General features: G+C 50.9%; 1 protein-coding gene across 1 annotated transcript in view; it reads right to left on the minus strand.

Annotated features, from left to right (window-relative positions):
- Positions 1-802: 802 nt before the first annotated feature.
- ITGA1 (integrin subunit alpha 1) overlaps positions 803-20,932 on the minus strand; it is a 150,682-nt gene continuing 130,552 nt past the window's right edge. The window contains exons 23-29 of the mRNA XM_045839909.1: positions 20,090-20,192; positions 17,363-17,476; positions 15,069-15,173; positions 14,791-14,895; positions 13,493-13,585; positions 11,312-11,428; positions 803-7,405 (exon numbers count right to left, since the gene is read on the minus strand). Coding sequence (XP_045695865.1) covers positions 7,361-7,405; positions 11,312-11,428; positions 13,493-13,585; positions 14,791-14,895; positions 15,069-15,173; positions 17,363-17,476; positions 20,090-20,192 — 682 coding nt within the window. The 3' untranslated portion in view covers positions 803-7,360. The remainder of the gene's footprint in view (positions 7,406-11,311; positions 11,429-13,492; positions 13,586-14,790; positions 14,896-15,068; positions 15,174-17,362; positions 17,477-20,089; positions 20,193-20,932) is intronic.

Below are 20,932 nucleotides of genomic sequence, written 5' to 3' on the forward strand. Positions count from 1 at the left end.
AGAGTGAACAAAGGCACCACAGAGGATAGGAAAGCAAATGTTGTGTCTGCGCCCCAGGCTTAACAGATAATAACAACTCCTGATGCCCACCTTCTATTTTAGAGCGAGCTCAGTCAGGTCCTCTGTGCCCCCCCCCCCCCACTGCGTTCTCCTCTGGGCAAGGGGCGAAGTGTGGAGACACCTCCTCGTCTCCCAGTCGGAAGGAAAAGACAGGGCCCCAGGGACAAGTCCAGACACAAAGTAGTCACAGGACTTCACAAATAAACACCGTCTTCGCGACTCAGTCTGTTCCTCCTGTGAAAGTACCCCCTGACTCACCGGGCCGCATACTTTGAGGGTGAAGTAGCTCACAAGACAAACATGTGTCATTCCTGCTACAGCTTCTTCCTGTGTTTTTCCGAGCCCTTGCATATTAAATACTTTTGTTTCTTTAAACTGTAGACTGAATAAATAAAATAGCTTTCTTTCTTTTTTTTTTATGTCTTAATGTTGTCTTGTTTCACACCACGTGGTTCTATGTGCTATTCTGCGGCAGAAAGTTGGTCATTGAAACATCTCATCAGGAGAAGACATGAAGGTAGTAATATGGGTTCCGTGGGTTTTGTCTGGTGTTTGCAAAAGACTAATCACATTGTTATATTGTGCACAGGAAACGCTACAGACAGACCTAATGTGCTTTTCTTTTTTTCTTTTGGAGCATTAAAGTGACAACCTACTGAGGGGCTAAAAAAAAAGCTTGGAGCTTTGAAAGAAACATTAGTCTGGGATCAAATCCGCGTACTTAACAATCACAGCCGTCACATTCTCCTTTGAGTCACTTTTTTATTCAACGTAACAGGCAGGATGCTCGTTTACTGGACGCAAGACACACAGCTGATGCACAAGATAAGACGGTTGCACAGAATGCCGCCCAGATGACCTCACCCCTGCGCACAGGATGCCCGGCGCGCGGCACATTCAGAGCATTCTTTTGCTCGCTCAGCTCTTTCTAATTTTATCAGTTTAAGTCACTGTTACCCAAAAATGGATTTCTTTTTTTAAAAAAGTGGGTTTAAATTAGGTACCTAATAAATTAGTAGAGTTAGCCGAGGTCATGCCTTTTTTGTTCTTGAATTTGACCAAAGCATCTTCTAAGGAGTTTATCCAGTGAGAAGTCTGGCAGAATGGCGCTTACCCCTACACTCTGCGTGAGTTTATTCCGAGGTAAAGAAAAAACAAGCAATGCCTTGGACTTTGTGTTAGACCATGCAGGCAGGTTTATTGGCGTGAATGTGATATGCGTGGTTCAGGGCGGCAGTTATTATACACAATTGTCCTCTCTCTCATAAAGTGGTCACAGTTCTTTACCCTGTCCGCGAACAACTCTACAGCCGCGCAGCAGTCACACACAGCGTGCGGTCCTCCCTCCGGACCAGCGCTCCTAACCTGGGCCGCGCGGCGGGCCGTCGCGTCCTGAACGCGGGCGGGGGGGTCTCAGACACACACACGCTAAGGATCGGGGCGCCCCGTGTGGCCTGGCTCCAGTGCGAAGAAGGGCTGACCAGAGGCTGCTCCGAACCCCTGCTCTGGCGCCAGCCCGCGGTGGGTCAGCTCCAGGCAGCTAGCCCGGGCGGGCGAGCGGGCAGCGAAGACTGTCCCCGTCCCCCCCCGCCCCGCCCCCGTCCTCACTTACGCCGCGCTCGGCCTGTGAAAAGGCGAAAAGTGGACCCGACAGTGCCGGGGACAGGACCGCTGTGGCCCGGGGGAGCGGGCAGCACATTTAGTAGTGAGGATGGGTGCACACAAGGTCAATAGCTTCATCTCCCCTCCCCCACCCCACCCCGCCTCTCATTCTTCCTCCCGAGACGCGGCACACCCCAGGGGGCCGACAGCAACGCTGCCACCCGGCTCTGGGCCCGGGGCGCTGAGATCTCCTGGAAAGTCACCGCCGTGTCCCGTGTGTGGTGGCTCCCGTCTGCTCGCCCGCTCGTGGAGGAGAGAAGCGATGACACCCTCACCTCCCCCAGCCAATCCCTCCACGTCTGGCAAACGGGGTGCGCACAGGTGGTGCCCGCAGGCCGCCTGCGCCGTTCGGAAGGTCCCCGCCCACGTGCGGAGGCCGGGCTGCAGTGAGACGCTCTGCTTCGCGTGCGTGAGTCTCGGTCTGCGGCCGAAAGGCCCCTGGAGTCCCGACCCAGTCTTCTTCCAGAAAGACGTGACTTGAAATACAGTAAAATCACACACGATCGCAGTGACAGTGCCACCAGCACCTCGTGTATTGCCGTGACTTCCATGGTGTCAGGTAAAGGGTTTCCAAGTGTCCGAAAAGAGCAGGCTGCCACTCAGGGTGCTGCAGGGGCGCAAGGCTTAGAACGGCCTGGCCCAGGGAGGCCCGAATCCGCACAGAGCGTCCCACCGCGCCGCTCACTGGCGCGGAGGGCCCGCTGCCCAGGGCGCAGGGCGCCGACGTGCCCCCGCCTGTGCTGGAGGGAAATAGGAGGGAGCCTCGTGTGAGTCCGACCCTCAGCAGGGACGGGTGAAAGGATCTGGTGTATTTTTTAAAAGAAAAAAAAATCAAAGCTGATCTCGCCGCAGGGAGTCCAACGTTGGAAGGGAAAGTCACCCTTGCGTATTTTTTTGGAACGGTAAAAGCTCAGCAAGAGGTGCGCATGCCCCCCATCTGGTGGGGGCTGACCTGGGCACCAGTGGGTTCAGGAGCTCAGCCCGCGGCTCGCCAGGGGCCGAAGGCTCCGTCCCCATCCGTGAGGAAGGGCACCTGCTGGGCCCAGATGTTGGGGGCACCGCGGGGCTGGGCTTGGCCCACACATGCCCCCACTTCCTCGAGGCTGGTGTGAAAGGCTGTTACGGGGAATTTCTAAAGGCAAGGGTGACTTTTAACGTGAGGACCAAGGAGACTGACTTGTTCACAAGGTTCCAATGTTAGACGTCAACTCCGTTTTTCTTGCTCTCCAGAAGACCCGGCGGCCTTGAGCCTTGGGCGACGCACCGCTGAGGTAACGCTGAGCCCCGCCGTGGTTTCAGAAGTTGTGTGTCAAAGGCACTCGGCGACAGCAGTCTGATTGGAGGGGCTGCCCAGTGGACTCACCCTGAGGCTGTGTTCACATTGAAAAGTCTCCTGTGCACAGTCACGTCGTTTTAGTTAAAAACGGCACCGCTGCGAGGACTTGAAAGCACCTTCTCCATCTGGGGGACGGTGATTTCCATGGGTGGGGATGCGACTGTGGGGTGCTGACGGGGACCCGTGGGCGGGCTGCACCCCGCCAGCCCCCACACTGTGGCACGGTTGCTGACAGTACCCCACGATGGTCTGCCTCGTCAGGGTGGCCCACCTCTGAAGCACGCTGCACTGCGTCCCCACTAGCTCACACCGCGTCACCGCCGTGGAGGCTCTCAGAAGCCACGCAGTCTCTGCAGCCCACGGAGAGAGCATCTGTGTCCGACGGGGTTCTCCAGCCATCTTCTGGGAAACCTCTCCTGGGGAGAAGACGACTGGAGGGGGGCCTCAGACGTGCTCAAAACCAACAAAGGTGCCCAGGTGATATTTGTTAGAAAGGGATTGGCCAGACGCCTTTTTATTTGAGCATTAATGTGGCTGCTGCCCTAGCCATGCTCCCGCCCGGGGCCTTTCCTAGTTTTCTCAGGGCTGTGCAAAGCCAGGCGGTTAATTCATGCAAAGCACGCCACGAGGCGTGAGTGGGATGGTCCTGCGTGATGCACAGGCGTGGAGAGCGGCGGGCGGCCATGCCCTCACGCTGTAGGCTGTGGCCCTTGGGGAGGCGGTGGGGGTGTGCCCAGAGGGACTGTGGCCAGGGCGCCTCACAGCCTCTGCTACAGTCGGTGTCACACAAGCACTGGGCAGCCACCTTGGCTTTGGTACGAGGGTTTGTTTCCCCAGGGAGCCTAGACACACATCGGTTTTAGAACAGAAGGACAGGGCACATACATGCATTTCTAGGTAAAATCACTACGGTTGAGTAAGCATCACATTTTGTATCTCTCTCTACAGTTTCATTTCGAGAACATTGATGACATAGAGAAAACAGCCGAAGAGGGAATTGTCCATGCACCTTGTGCTCAGAGAAAATAATCGAACAGACCGAATCAACTGGATCACTGAAGTTCAAGCCGAATCAGAGAAGTTAAACACATTTACAGAGAAGGACCTTCCCCAGCACTGCTCGCAGGGCCTGGCTTCCTGGGGCGGGGAGGCGGCCTCTGGGAGGTGCTGAGTCTGGTCTCGCCGCCCGCCTCGGCGGGCTCCCTGCCCGCCTCGCCCTCCTCCTGCGAGTCCGCGCCGACTTGTTACTGTTAAAGCAGGGCCGTGCCTTCAGAGATTAAAGCTGGAGAATACAGAACTGTGTGGTGTTGCATCTGCGGGCTGGAGACCAGCATGTTGAGCAATCATTTGACATAATAATCATACAGTGTGTTTGCATGTGTATATATGTACAGCACGTTACATCTCTGTATCAGTTTATCACTGTCACGTAATCGCAGTGACTGCTGAAGCTGGTTCATGCTCCTTCATGAGAGCTGGCATACATTTTCAGGGACTTTGCAAGCTGGTGAGGTCTGCGTTAATAGCTTGATAATGGCCTTGGTGAGGCTGTTTAGGACATGGAAATTGGATAATGACGCAAATCAGGAATTTTTTCCCTTTGGAGAGAGAGTTAAATAATTTACCGATACACCATTGGAGGCTGGGTGGGGAGAAGGCCTTCATACATAGTTCAGTGCACAGGGTAAGCGATGATCAATTTTTTAAATACCAAAGTTTAATAAAAGCACTTTGCAATTTAATTTAGCCAATAAATTAATAGGCTTAAATTTCACTTACTTATTAAATACTTTAAACTGATAAAGTTTACTATATTTCTTAATCATTGATTGTTTTAGAACATCTGTACAAAGATAATTTGTGACATCTGTTGCCGTATCTTTTTTAATCAAAGCCTCTGTATATATGCGTTTGAGCTGCAGAACTCTATGCTCGAGTGAAACGTTAATGAAAATGAAAACTATATGCGAAGTGGGTGAATCAAAATTTTCTTCTTGGTGTAGCTTTTCTGTGTTTAGGTTTTGTAAACTCTTATTGAGGTATTTTGCGTTACATTTGTGTCTCCGTGTGCGCGCGCGCGCGTAATTATATGCACAGACACGCACACGCAGACACACGCATGCGCCTCAACAAATTATCGTGTTGGGGGAGGGGGGTCTCGGGTGAATGACGCGTCCTACTGAGAACCGGCAACGGCTCGCGCGGAAAGCTCTGCCGGGTTCATAAGCAGCCATCCGACCTGGCCCAACAGTCCTGCCCTCCTTTCTAGAAGGTTCGCGCCACCATCGTTCCCACTCCCCCTCGTGCTAACATCGCGTGTACGGGCGCACGCCCCTGGCTCGGCGCTGCTTCACCGAGAGTCGCAGGTGCCGCGCGCGCACGCGCGCGCGGGAGTTTGGTCTCGCCAGTCCGTTCCCTTCTGAGGACGCGCTGGGATCGCAGCAGGGCTGCCCCGCCCGCTGCGCGCGGGATCGTGCCCCCCGGTGACCCCGCAGATGGGAGAGGCCCGGGTTCTGGTGAACAAAGAAAGTCTTGTTGGGCGGAAAGGTGATTTCTGCACCCGGCGATAGGCGGCAGGAATGAAGGAGGTTCCAAAGCCGACTGTTCTGCACAGTGACCTCCCAGCGGGAGGAAACCGCAGCCCTGGGGACATCGGCCTTTCTGCCCTTCTAGCTGCCCCGGGGGCACAGCCTTGACCTCCAGGAGCTCAGAGGTCGGCGCGGGTGGTCGTCAGGTAAGACTGTCCTCAGATAATCCCTTGGTTAAAAAAATTAAATCCAGGTCATTGGATTTCTTCACGGATTTGCTGCTGCTTTTTGAGAAGAGCAGGCAGAGCCCAGGCCGCTGTGGGTAGTGACAGGTCTGGGCTGGTGACGGCCGTGGGCCGGAGAGGGGGCGCCGTTGGGGAAGCGCCAGCAAACCGCGCGGCAGGAGTTCTCCAGCGTGGCTCCTGCGCGCTCGCTGCTGTTTTCCTAAGCCGCGCAGCAACCCGGGGGCCGACGCCGCCGCAGCGGGATCCCGTGCACCGCAGCGCTCTCTCCCAGAACGAGGAGTCACGCACCCAGGCGTGAGGACGTCTCTCTGCGGGCGCGAGGTCCCGCACCTGGAACTGCGCAACACCCGTGCCTGCAGGTCTGTGGCCACGCGGGCGTGCCACGCTCAGCAAGCGGCGGCCCCCTGGTGAAACGCCGTGCTGAAAGGGAGCCCCGCCTTTCCGTGAACATGAGAGGGCTGGCAGAAGGGATCAGCTTCCGAAATCCGAGACAGACGAACGCGCACGGCTGGCTGGAGGGCTGGCATGGACCGTGTACCAAGGAGCTGAGGGAACTCCTACTCCTTCGGGCACCCAGGGGGGCCCCCTGAAGCTCAGAAGCTGTGCAGCAGGGAGGCCTGCGGCGGTCAGCGGCGCAGGCTGCGGCGTGGCGCTCAGAGTCCGTCTCAGCGCGACCCGCGCACAATGGCCTTCCCTAACCAGTCACTGGTTCGGCACGGAGCTGCTCTCAGTGGTTGTTTTTTGTTTTTGTTTTTGTTTTTGTTTTTGTTTTTCAGTATGAAACAATCTTGAGCTTTAGAGCTCCATATCAAAACTAAGCATGTTTTGTAAAAGCTTATATTAGTCCATTCAGTGCACTTGCTTTTAAATAGATCTATCTTGGTTTTCCATCACAGATAGAATTTCAGCTCAATGACACTATTTTCCAAACACTTTGGAAAGAACACCGTGCGAGGACTGAATCCGGCACAAAGACACTGAATGTGTCCTCTGTGATTTCACTTTATTTCGGTCCGTAGGCAGACTCTGCCTGGGGAACTTTTCTCATTGGAATTGGGGGGAGTGATCCTTCGCTCAGCACTTACTGTACAAATGTTAATGTCGGGTTGAACGTATATTCATCAGGAATCGACAGAAAAAGCTTCGTTTATATTGTTCTGAATGTAAATGTCTCAATGATAAAAATCTTCTCATGCACTCCTTCCTTAAATACTCTGAATGGTGATTTAATATATAAACTCATCTGTAAAGGTTATTCTTCATCCATAAAACACTGTAATTTTGCTTCAGTACTCAACAAAAGTGAGCGACTATTTAAAAATAGTTTTCATCATTTTATAGAAGGTAAATGGATCTTCCTTGTTTTTGGGTCTTCCTTGATCTGTCATTCTCCAAGTGATGAACCCTGGTGGGTCACATATATTTATGTGACTATGTCTTTAATTACATTTATAAATTTCTTGTCACATATTTGAGGCAAACCTGAGGATAAATCATTGAATAATTATTTTTTTCTCTTGCGAAATACTTCATTTCTCCATTTTCTTTTTTAGTGGTCTTTTGAAGAATCCAACCTGTTGAGAGAATACCAAACGTAATGCAATTACTTACTTGAATTTAAGTGGCACATTCTAATCTCTTTTATTAGAAATTACTTTAACCATATGTTAGTACTTCTGGGCATACAAATAATTAACATAATTAAAAGGTTTTGTTTTCCTTGACCTAATAAGAAAAGCTGAATGTCAAGAAATGACATTTATCAAATTGCTGTTTCATTGTTAACCTTTTCATTGGTTAAATATTTTATCTCCTCGTAAAACTGGCGCATATAATAAATGAACCTAGAGGATTCTGGGAGAATTTGGAGACACAGACAAACTGCATGCAGTTAGCTGGCACTGTCTGCGCTCTGTGCTCATCTTTCATCCAGGGGTGCGGCAGAGAAACTGCCCCCAAGGGACTGATGGTCGTACATTGAGGTCGTTTGAGCTGCTGGGGAAGGTGGCAGGCGCCTGCAGCTACGGGTGGGGTGGGGGTAGTGGTGGAGGGGTGGAGGTGGAGACTTCTGAGCCAGCCGGCCTAACTTTAAACGCGTCAGAGTCCTGTGTCTGTGGGCCTGGTGGGAGGAGCCCCCCGGAAAACAGCCCGCCTCACCGGATATGAAAAGGAAGTCACTGAAAACAGGACAAGTTTCACACAGCGGTGAATGTGTATATTTTTCGTTATCCTTTGGGGCATCACAAAGGACAATTGTTTTACTTATTCATTTCCTCTTATGCAGAATAATAAAAATAAGTGTAGGCGCTGGAGAGGACCTTTGTAATGATCTAATCTAAAATGGGTATTTAAAAAAAATTAAGGTTCCTAGAGAAGGTTCGTAGTTTTTTCTTAAATAGATACATATATATTTTTAAATTAATTGAGTGGATTACAGTGGCTCAAGCAAAGACAATGAGTTAATTCTTTGAAAGTGAGGTATCTTCACATTGTTTTAATCATACACCCACAGTCAATTATGCAAGGGAATTAAATCTTTTTAAAAATGATGAACAATTGAGGGCTGAGAGGAGGAGGTAAATGGTAAAAAAAGATGCAGTGTGAAGTTAGGGCAGTTTCACTCGGAGTCCGGCCGGTGGTAAGTGGGGAGAGTGTTGTGGGAACGGAAAGAACGAACACGAGAAAACGATACATTTATATTGCTTTGAACGCAGATCCCCTAGATGGCTCGGTCTTCCCATTGAGCCAGGCAGGAGTGCGGCCAGCTCACCAGGCCCGGAACCCGAGCCTGCGCGCCCAGGTGGGGAGAAGTCAGACGAGGCTCTCCCGGGCAGGTGCGGAGTTACGAAACTTCTCCTTCCTGCCCCCGCCCCGCCCCGCCCCGCCCCAGCTCTTGATCCGTTCCCTTTCCCAAGTCTTGGCTCCTTTGCACCGCCCTTGGCTTTCACACTGCATGCACTATTGTACAAGGGAACCTCTGTTATCTAAACTTTCCCACCCACCCATTCTGTTTGCGGTAGGTTTCCAGCGGAAGTTGGGTAATCAGGGTGGACGGTAGGAGAATAAAGTTTATAGCTTCAAAGTGGGTGGGGCCAGTGCTAGCCAAAAGTTGAAACAAGTTTGTTTTCAGCTCCCCGCCTTCCTTGTAGCTTTCACTTTCCTCCTCTTTCTTCTCCTATTTACTTAATGACTATATTTATACTCCCAGAATTCAAAACCCTATAGGGAAGTTTTCATTAAAAACTTTCGGGCAGAGAGTACATGCCTAATGGCAATGATGCGTAACGAACGTCGGATGAATACACCTGTACTCATGTCAACGAGACTAAGAAAGTCCCCCACCCACACCCGCCGCCCCCCAGGATATGACACTGAATGAGGACTCCAGGGTGGTGGTAAGGATCAGTGAGGAAACCCTCAGCACCGACTTCAGGCACCAGGGAGAGACCGGGTGCAGCCAGGGGAATGGTCTGCCCTCTCAGGGCTCCTGCTCCGGCTGAGTCTCACCCTGTGCTCCTCTGGAGAAGCTCAAAGCAGCTCCTGGCATGCAGTAAGCACTCAATAAGTGCTAGTTCCCTGCCCTTGTACCAGGGGTGGCTGTTCTGACAGCTGCGCCTCCCCCCACCCCCACCCCAAGGGGCTGGACTGACTCTCCCGGCCGGTTGGAGGGTCCGAAGGCGGCTAAGGGACTGTCCTTTGGTCCAAAGTGATCCAGGAAGCATCAGACTGCGTTTTTACATATTTCCTTCTTTAGAATGATGATTAAAAAAACAGGTGGATGAAACTCATGTATCTGTTTTAAGCAGAGGTACGTGGTCGGAGAGAACCTATTGGAACATCAGCCCTGGCTTCCTCTCCTCCTCCTGAAACCACACGGGCCATGCAGTGCTCACAGCCGCAGAGGCCGCGGGGAGAAAGCAAGAGTGAGACAGACGCCTTCTCCCTTCGAGGTGCCTGTGGAGGCAGGGAGCGCCTTCTGCAGGTCAAGTGTAACCCTGACAACGACGCTGAGCCGGGCCTCGGGCACCACGGTGTGGCCAAGCCGGGTATTACAGACAGAGCGCCGGTCCCTGTGCAGCAGGACTGAGCTGGAGTCTGGGGCGAGGATTCCCTCTCGGAGGCTTTGCTGGGGCAAGGCCATGGACTCCACTTTCTGACCTAAACACGGACTGACCTACATCTGTGGTGTGGCTCTGTTCCTCTTCGCCTCCGAGAGCCACCCACCCAGAGAGGGATGACGATCGGAACCGTTGGTAATTGGATGAGAGAAATGGGTTACTTGAACTGTTTGATAAAAAGACAGCTCTGTGGCTCAGGTGGCAGAGAAGTGAATACGGAGGGGAGGGGCTGGGGGACCCGGGGAGAGCGGTTGGGTGGGGTGGGGTGTGGAGCGGTGCAGACTGCAGCCACGGGACAGTCACAGGGGAAGAGTACGGCACAGGAAACAGAGGCAATGGTACTGCGGCAACCGTGTAGGGGCCGGGGCGCTACAAGTACTGGGGGAACACTCTGTAAAGTATGTGCTTATGTGATCGCTACGCTGCACACCCGAAACCGATACAAAGTGATGTTGGGATGGAAAAAGAAAACTGAATATGGACCCACAATCTGTATTCATAATACAGTTTAGCTATTCAACAAAATAATCGGTGAAATATAGGGTGATGGCACGCTAGAATAAATGCCAATGTGATGTTAATTGGAAAAACATTAAATTCAACACTTCTATAGATTTTATTCTCTATCAAATTTTCCTAAAAACTATCGTCTCCATTCTGCTTAATTTAGAAATGATAGAGTTAAAAAAATCTGCCTCCCTCGGTGTAAGCAAAACATCTAGGTAAACGTAGGGTTCTACCCAAGAAAAAACAAATGTCACTCAGGTTTAGAAGAGAACTTGAACTAGGACTCTGTGAACTTGTAAGATTTTCCTTTCATCAACTAATCAATAACATTCTCATCTCTCATCCCGGCACAACACCGTTGCATAAACTGTGGTATATTTGTTTACACATTAAATAACTGTTTGACTTTTAAGATGCAGAGAAATACATGATTAGAATAAGGCTTATCTTAACCATGACTCTATTGCTCTCAATTCTTAAATTTGACTTAGAAATCTATTCTCTTTTTCTACATAAGAGATTTTACATTCTGCTCTGCTTGTAAAGGAATGTATACTTAATTTAAAAGTTCCAGTGTTACAGGCATAACATGAATGTTCCCTGTAATTACAGCCCCCTATAGAGACCCTGCATGATTTGTGGATGTACCGATTTTGTTTTTCTCTTGCAAAATGGGATCAAGTAGGGCACGGTGGTGGGGATAGACACGTTCCTCTCTTCTTTTGTCTCGGCCGTGATTGCACTGCTTTTCACTGCTGTGCGACCCTGCGTTCCCCAGCACGGATAAACCGCAGTTTATTTTACCAGCGGCCGCTGGCAGCTGAGCTAGGGAGTCAGAGGACGGCGGGCGCTCACCTTCCAGAGAGCCAGGATGAGCAGCATCAGCAGCAGCAAGCCGGCGAAGGCACTCAGCAGGATCACCCACAGGGGCACCCTGCCCGGCAGCGCGTCTTTGGAAATCTGAATCGCGAGCTGGAAGCGATGGGACACGACCGTTAACGCTGGTCTCCACCAGTCAGAACGCCCCCGCGCCGAGCGCTCCCACGCCACGGCGTCCTCCCGAACGGCCTACTTCCCCTCATTGCTCCACACGGAGGAAACGCTGTGTACATGGAAAGACCCCCTTCCTTTATCCTAAATCTCTAACCGTGTCAGGTTACCAGAAGGACAGTCCTACCCTTCAGAAATGCACAGAGTAGCAGTACGCTGTCTCCGAACCGGAAGGCGCACAGGTAAAGGGGGGTGCGATCCAGGGAGAACCAGGATTTGATCTAAAGATGTGCTCATGGGCTTTGGTGCGCCATCACAACAGCGTAAGTCGAGGCCACGGGCTTTGGACATAAAGACCTGAATAGGCCTTTTTATTTTAATTATGGTTCTCCCGTGCTTTATAGGTGTCTGTTTTTGCAAGTGGAGGCACACTGTTCATACGGTGGAACGCACACGTCTCCAGGGCACACGTAGCTGCGTTTTTGCAGACCCTTCGCTGCGGTGCGCCTTCTGTGGCACCACCTCGCCCCGCCCCGCGACTCAGCGGGAGCCGGGGTCTGGGCGCGGGCGCCGGCCGAGTGAGACTGTGAAAGGGCCGCTGCCAGCGTTCAGCTGCTCAGGCTCTGTCGGCGCGGCACCCGTCCGCTCTGGGTCCCATCCCTTAGGCTTCCCAGGGGAGAGTAGTAATTCGGGGCGGATACCCATGACGGACAGCTCGAGCATCAGCCTCCAGCAGGAAGCATCTCAGTTCCTGGGCCGGACAGAAGTGGGCAGTGAGAGAGGAAACCGGCGGGGGAGGAGTCTGCGTGGCCGGACCCCCGGGCACACCCCGCATGCCCGGATTCCCCAGGCAGGGCCCTGCTGACGCACCCAGCACAGAGCAGGCGGGGGTGCCGGCCCTTCCCGGGGCTCCCTGAGCTTACGGATCGGCGGTCTGGGCGGGACGGTGACGTCTCTAGGTCACACCACTACAAAGGGACCACTCTGAGTAATTTTAACATTTCCGGTATAATTTTTCTTTAGGATACAACGGAGAGTAAATGGAGCCACGGGGAATTTAAAACTAACATTTAGGGGAAATAAAGCTAATCATAAAAATGTTTAACAAAACATCTTTAGAAATCAAATGTACTCTTTTCCAATGTATTGATAATACATACTCACAGGTTTTGGTGCATACTGGTGAAATTTTGGCTTCTCCACGTGTGGGACAAGTTTGCATTTATCAGGCTAAGCGCTTTTTATAAAGTAGGTACACATACACCTATATTCTCTGTGTTACATGCATATATCTTAACTTTAAAGGTGATCAGAGGTCATTGACATTATCATTATGTACAATAAGTAATAATTTAAGTTAAGAAATTCTAAAACAACATCTGAATGTTAGGTAGCTCCCAAATAGAATTTTATGACTCGTAACACCCACACGGGCTATTTAAACTCGTCCATGATATGAGGGAAATTGTGATGAAGTGTCTCCATTAAGGGCAAATACTTGGGCCTTATTTTATAGCAAGACAAGAGGGAAAACGTCTCAAACCATTTTTATTTTTACCAAGGACTCAAGCATGAGTTTATATTAAGGAGTAACACTTCTTCTTGTTTCCAATTTCCCAATGACTAAATGGAAAAAAAAAAACTTTTAGAAAACTGACGTCTCCCCACACAGTATAAACAACACTTTCTGTCTTCTTCAGCCGTCAACTGCATTTTAAAATGTCACTTTTCAGGTGGAAATTGCAAGTGCATTATTTGTTATCGCGGTGAGAGCAAAAACATCAATTCACCGTGTTCGTTAGCAGCAACGAAGTCAAACGTGGCATGTGAAGTGTAAACATCACGGCTGCCCCGAATTTCACTCAAAGAAGAAGGAGCCAGAAACTGTATCTCAAACTCATCTAGTGTCATCTGCAGCGAACAGTGTCTGTCGCCTACCGAGAGCGGCACTAGTCACTGTGCTGGCGGCCGAGCAAGGACAAAACACTATGCCACCAAACTGGGAGTGAGACGGACAGTGAGTTCAGAGCCCGGAGCTGCACTTGCCTGTCGGTTCTGGTTGCCAGGGCTCAGCACCAGGGACGAGTTCTCGCTCCGAAGCTCCGCCCTCACTGTAAGGTTCAGGCTGGAAAAGCGCGTCTGGAAAGCAAACGGGATTTTCATGTTCCATGTCTTATGCCAACCACGGTGAAGAGCTAGTCGTGTGTGAGTGGTATATTTTTTTGGTGCAACTTCCTGTAGGTTTGACGACATCTCCAAATAACAAACATTTTAGTGACGTGTCCCGGGGTGACGTTGGTTAATAAAACTAGACGGGTTTCAAGGGCGCAAGTCTACGATGCATCCTCTGCATATGGCACTGTGCCCACCACCCAAAGTTGGATCTCCTGTGGTCACCGTATATTTTACCCCTTTTCCCCTTTACTCCCCAACCCCCTCTTCTGAGAGATTACAAACAAACACTGGTTTTGCTGGCGCCCAGAGGGAACTAGGGGTATCAAAAGGTGCCTGTGGACCCGCCCTTCCTTCCTGCGCTCGAATTCCCATTTGGGTCGTCGCTGTTAGGGAGCGGACACACCCAGGCTAGTCCTCAGCAGACACAGCCCCAGACCCTGCTCCCCCGGCGCACATGGCCAGGTGCGAGGCAGCCGCACCCGGTAATGGGGTGCATGGAAGTGTCTCTCCAGGATTCAACACGAGATCGCCAACATCCGACAATCCGTGACTTACAAAAATAGCGACTCAATGTGATCAAATCTAAAAATGAAAATGTCATGTAATCGATCAACTACTTCTAAGACAGAAACAAACAATACAAAATACAAACCACCTAAGTTCTCAGGTACCTTTTTGTCAGAGGGATATGACTTTGTTAGGGGTTAAAATGTCCTCCAAATATATATATATATGATATGTCAATGTGTACATCTATTTATATAGGTATAGGTATAGGTGGTCTGATCTACTACCATGAGCCCATCACATATGCTAGCTCTGTTCTCTGTGAACGGTATCAAGGATTATCTCCCTATAATTCTTTGTCTCTAAACTGAGTTCCAAAGTGCTAACTGCAAGCTTTGGTATTATGCAGGTGCTTGTCTTTCAGAACGCAAAGAACGAGGAAAAGACACAAATCTGACAAATCTGGGAGGGGCCTGGGGGACGGGAACAGTCGGGAAGCGGAGGCCCCACTGGCCGGTTACGCGGGGCTGGGGCTCGGGCCGCAGCGTTTAGACTTCGCCCCTTGCGTTCCTCGCGGAGAAGCCCTCCGCTTCGCGCGCACACGGAGCGACAACCGGACCCGCGTGAGCGCCGCAGTGTCGCGGGACCCGGCGAGCACTCACTTTCAGGAAGGTCGGCTTCCACAGCACGAGGGACACGTTCACCTGGCTCGCGTCGGAGGGGCGCAGGCTGCACGTGAGGGTCGCCAGCTTGCAGGCGCTGCAGTCCTGTGGAAACGTGCACAGGCCGCTGTTAGTGTTTCCCACGCGTGGCGAGCGGGAGCGAGCACAGGCAAACAGCCTATCTGGGGCGGCCACCTCCCGGCCCGCACGGGATCCTCCCTCCCCCGGGCAGCGCGCGCGGTAAATCCCGCCCGCGTCCCGGCCCCGCCCGCCCTTACCGGAATGGCGCCTCGCTTGACGTCGTCGGGCTGCAGCCTCACCGTCTTCTTCCCTGAGTTGAGGCCCAGAGGGTCCCGGAGGTCGCCGGGTCTGCAGTTCGCGTTCTAAGGGATGAAAATGTTTCTTTTATCGGACGGCGCCAGGGGAAAGGACTGGGTGCCCTCACGCGAAGACGCGGCGAGCGGCCGACTGCCGTGGACACAGACACAGAGGGAGACCCGACTTTGGGGGCCTGGGATGCGGGAGGGGCTGCTCCGCGCCAGCGCCAGCCGCGGGCGGCCACCTCGGGCAGGGCAGCAGCGGGGCAGCGTCCCGTCTGCGCCCGCGCCTCTCCCGCGAGCTGCGGAGGCGGCAGCGAGGTCTCCGTGGGGCAGGAAGGCTGCCAGGAGGACTTACTAAGTCCGCGATTCCAACCCCCGCGCTGGGCCCTCGGTGCCCCGCAAGGACTCCCAGAGCCCACCCACCCGGCTGTCAGTGGGGGGCCCTGACCTCTTTCCCCTCCATTGTCCAGTTAAGAAATGCCCACAGCAGCCCTGGCTGGCGTAGCTCAGTGGATTGAGCGTGGGCTGTGAACCAAAGTGTCGCAGGTTCGATTCCCACTCAGGGCACATGCCTGGCTTGCAGGCCACGGCCCCCAGCAACTGCACATTGATGTTCCTCCCTCTCTCTCTATCTCCCTCCCTTCCCTTTCTAAAAATAAATAAATAAAATTAAAAAAAAATGCCCACAGCCAACCCAACAGTACCCGCCTGGTGGGAATGGATCAAGGTTGTACCTACTTTTCTTATCAGATCAGCAAAAAATAGATGTTTTGGTGGGCCGCAGATTTTAGTAATTGGTGTATGTGTGCCATGAGAAAGGTTGGAACTCACGGACTGAAGTAAAAGTTATGAGAAGTGCACTAATTTTGTAAATTGCTGTAATACAGACGGAGAGAGTAAAACATTAAATACTGAGAAAAGAGGGCACTTGTTATTCCACACGATGGCACGTATGTGGATCAATAACATGAAGACGGTCATCCGTGTTTATACGTTCGCCCAGTCACGTCTGCGGAGCCCCCTGCACCCAGGTGAGACGCCAGGAGGGAGGAAGGCGCAGGGAGGCCGTGTGTTTATGAAAGAGCCGCTTTCGGATTGTTCCTCTCGGCTCCAGCTAACAAACCCCTGGCTTCCCCAGGACCCCCTCCCTCCCTCCGCCACGAAAGGTCGTGAGGACAGAGAAAGGTTCGTGAGTTGTGGGAAAAGCACAGTGTTCTTCTTCGCAGATCCTCCCAACCTGGCCTTCGAGGCTTAGAGGGACATGCCGCTGGGCTATTTTCTCCTTGCCTTCAGAAAGACATTGAGCTACGACAAGCCCGACTGCCATTGTGGCTGTTTCCTGATTTTCGGGAGTACTTGACATGTTTTAAAACCTCTGGAAAGAAGACCCACGGTGATTTTCTATGTCGAAAGACGGACCCAGAACAATGAACTACCAAAGAAAGAGACTCACTGGGTGTTACGGGTACTGAGGGGTGCAACACTGCTGTGGTTCGGCATTCGCGCCAGTGCTGTCAGTGAGTGGCCATGCGGTACTGCTCTGCGTGCAGCTCCGTGTGCTCAGGAGCGACGGACAAGTCTCCGTCTAGCGCTGCCTGAGCGCCTGAGCACAGGAAAGGGGCAACAGCCTCTCCGGCGGGACTCACCCGTTAGTCATCGCAAGTCTGCTCCAGTGGGTCGACTAGTGTCCCCAGAAGGTATGCTGGGGTCTTAAGGCCTGGAACCCATGAACGGGGCTTATTTGGACACGGGTTCATTGCTGGTGTGATTACATGCGAATCCCAGAGGAGAGCATTCTGGATTCAGTGGGGGGCCCTAAGTCCACGGGGGCAGTGTGCCCGTGAGCAGGCAGAGAAGGGAACGCAGGCAGGGACTGAGGTTCTGCTGCCCCGGCTAAGGGACGCCGGGGCTGAGGCGGCCACCGGGACCCGGGGGCTTCTCCCTGCAGCCTCCGGAGAGGACCGACACCGCCCACACTGTGATGTTCCACGTGGGGCCTGCAGAGCTGGGGGGGGAATCCATTTCTGCGTCGTTAGCCACCCAGTCTGGGGCAAGTCATCACCACGGCCGCTGCAGGGAACGCATACACCTACTAACCAAGAGCGGCGGTCACTATTTAAAATTTTCTTCTCCACGTCTCTGCGTGTCGCTGTGGTAAAGCCCTTTGCCACGAGTGGCGTGTAGAAGAGACAGCTTTAAGTGCAAACTGAGAAAGGAGACAGCAGTGGCGACTCCCAGGCACTGAGACTCACGTCGGAGGACGACCACCCACTCGGGTACAGCACGGGGTAACCGTCCCACGTCAGGTTGGGGAATGAAATCGACAGCCTGAGTTCCGGCATCGGAAACTGTCCACTTTTCCCAATCTATAAGGGGGGAAAACAAAACAAAACAAAACAAAACGTCAGCCTACAGGAAAAAAACCAAAGGCGATCCTTTCTTCCTCTTCCAGCAGCGCCCTTTCTGTCTCGCGTCATCAAAAATCAGGGAGGTCTGGCGGCCGGGGGCCGTGTGCCTCACACGCGGTCCTGTGCTGTTCCTTCATCCCTCCACTCCGCAGATAGGACTGACATTCAAAAAAAAAATCAGATTGATTTTTTCTTTGTCAATCACCCTGTTCAGCGCCCCTGCCGACATCCGCATGTCTTGGGAGGTGGACGGGAGAGAGAAGTCTTAGCAGGTGCACTCAGCACAGATGGGCGTGTTTTCGTTGGTCTCTGCCCCGTTTGCCACAATCCCGCAAGTCACTCCGCCCCCCACGAGAGGGCAACGCCCCGCCGCACAGGTGAACCTGGCCTCCAGCAGCCTCTCTTCACGCCCCACCTCCAGCGAGGGGCTTGCATCCCTGGCTACGGACGGGCGGGTTCAGGAGGTGCAGAAGGACCCTCCTCCGATCTCCGTCTGTTTTCCTCTCCTAACCCCGTGCCCACGTCACGTCACATCAGGCCACCCGTGGCGAGCTCTTCCTGATACTTAGTCAGAAATCCTGTACTCTGCAACTGGCATTTCCTTTTTCTGGTTAAAGGCAACATTCCTCATAGAAACATTGAAAAACGCTGAAAATAAACTAGCATTACCTGTAAACTTAGAGAGTCTGTGGGGCCACGGCCTATCAGCCACCGAGTAACAACCACGCCACCAACCGCTACTGTTTGCTGGCTGCCTTCAGGCACTGGGCTAACTTTCTTTCTCGCTTTATTGCCTTGGACCCTGTTAACAGCCCTACGACGCAGATTCACTTATCCCTGTTATGTCCATTTTAAAAAAGAATGAGAATAAAGGTATCCCAAGTTCACGGAGTCGATACATAGCAGAATTGGGGTGTTTTTCCCAAACGGGCCTCCTGGAACTATTATAATAGTGGTCTTCCCACTGAATAACTGTACGATAGTTTATTCAAGTGATTTCATGCTGTAAAGCAAGGGCCCCAACCCCTGGGCCGTGCACTGGTACTGGGACACACAGCAGGAGTTGAACTCGAGTGTCATGCACTTGGGTCATCCTGAAACCATCCCCCACCCCAGTCCGTACAAAAACCGTCTCCCAGGAAACCACCCCTGGTGCCAAGAAGGTTGGGGACCACTGTAAAGCATTTACACTGTGCCTGGGTTTTAATTTTTAAACTACTATCAGTAACATTGCTAAGAATATCTCTGAGCATGAATTGTTGTTTATATCACCCATACTAATTACCTGTGGTGAATTTCTAGCAGTAAAGTTACTGGGTCTCCCCTAAAAAAAGAGTTTGTATTTTTTAAAAACTCTATTCCTCCAATTTCTGATTTTACTCTGGCATAATAATCGGCAGTACAAAAGATTGATTCTCGGGGAGATTCTGAACAATGTTATTTACCTCATCACTGTAACACATTGGGAGGACCTGGTTCAGGTCTGGACTCTCAAAAATGATGATATATTAACGTCTGCAACGTTCGAAGTCTCTCTCTCCTTCCCTCCCTTCCTCCCTCCCTTCTCCCCCCTCCTCCTCCCTTCTCCTCTCTCCGTTTTTCCTTCCTTTCTTCTGTCTGCTGGATTTTCTGATCCTGGAAAGTGAAGGGGGCCAGGATAACCTGGTGGTGCGAATTCCAAAAACACATCCCAGGAGCAGAATGACCGGCATTCATGCTAACTTCCAGAGAACAGCTGGTCCTAGGAATCTCAGCCCCAGGCACAAATAACGACAATGCAATGCATCTTGAGAGTATACGTTCATTTCACTTTGTAAGAGAACTTCCGTTTTCATGGCTGGCGATTTCCAAAGAGATTGAGACTACCTTCACCCGTAATAGTGCTGGCTGCCTTATTTAATACTTCTGACGATGCATTTAAACCCGTCATTTGAACTGGGCCCACTGGGACTCGAGTGCCATCAGCTCGAGTCGGAGTCTGTCAGTGGGCGTTGCCCACAGTGAAAGCCCAGCTCCGCCCCACGGCTGCTTGCTGGAGTGGGCGGGAAAAGTCTAATGTGAACGGCACCAAGAGAAAGTTGTTGCAATAGAAACATTACTTACAGAGGGGGTAGTGAGAACAAAGGTTATAGTCTAATACACATGAAGAGTAGCAATTAGCAGGATGAGAGACATTAACTTAAGTAAAGAAAAATATTGCCAAGGCAATTTTAAATAATCAACTTCTGAAATAGTAATTGTATTTTTAAAAAGCGCTTTACTCAGGCACACTAAAAATAGTGTAAATATTATAGGTAGTATCTTTTTGGTTTCATAGTCTATTTTTTCTGGGAAATCATTCTAATTAATTGTGTGTTACTATCAAGAAATTAAATAATTAAGTCTTTAAAATTGCTTCAAATACAGTGACCAGTTAAATTAAATTACTTTAAAATAGAGAAACCATAAGGAAAGATGGGATGGACAGAGACTGTTGAGCCGATGTATTTCTACACGTCTATCAATACTGCCATTTAATTAAAACATTTACAAGTAACCTCTTAAAATGTTGATTTAAAGGTAACTTCTTACCAAGTAGAAGATATTAATTTCACGTCCAACGTCCTCAGTAGAATTAATAACTTCGGGCAATGTCTCGTTGGCCTCGATTGAAATATGGTATTCACTGGCAGAGCTTAAAAGAATTAATTGGAAGAAGAAAAACAAAACACAACGATGTTTAACTTTGATTTGGCCTCCTTCTTTCCTTCTTCATCCCAGATGACCCCACAAAAAATAGTTACAGAGATTTCAAGTCAGAGACAAAGCCTGTCACCCTGAAGCCTAAAACCAGATCTTTGAGGAGGGTGCGAAGGGTTATATATAATTTAGCTCAGTAGTCACTGATATTTAAATGGCCTTAAAATGTTAAAATATGTATAGTTTTTAAAACAAAAATATCATTGTTACCAAATGACAAGTTTCCATGGATTCACTAATATCACATTTTGTGAACAGTCAGGCTAAAGCCTGGTATTTTTAGTAGTGTGGAATTTTAAATAGACTTTTAAACATTGTCACATTTTCGCTGTTTCAAGTTCCATAGTTACTGCTAAACTTAAAAATTCCACCTTTTCTATACGACGTCTTCATGCTCTCTGGGTGACCTGAGTAGAATAAAATGTGACCATATTTTTAGGCAGTACTTCAGTTAAGGGGAGACAAATAAAAAATGCCAGTCTTTGCCAAAACTTGATTTGAAATAAATGAAAAATTCTGGCGATAAGAGTCAGTCGATATAGCGAAACAGAAAAGAGGCAATGAAATTTAAAGGCTAAGAGATAAAAGCAAAACCTGCATGTGCACCCTACAGTCCTCCCACGTGGCGTTCTGATACCATTGAGAGGGAAACACCGCGGAAAACAAATTAATAAG

Source organism: Phyllostomus hastatus, unplaced genomic scaffold (genome assembly GCF_019186645.2).
Source record: "Phyllostomus hastatus isolate PE091 unplaced genomic scaffold, TTU_PhHast_1.1 phas_contig_329, whole genome shotgun sequence".
In the NCBI taxonomy this organism is placed as follows: Eukaryota; Metazoa; Chordata; class Mammalia; order Chiroptera; family Phyllostomidae; genus Phyllostomus; species Phyllostomus hastatus.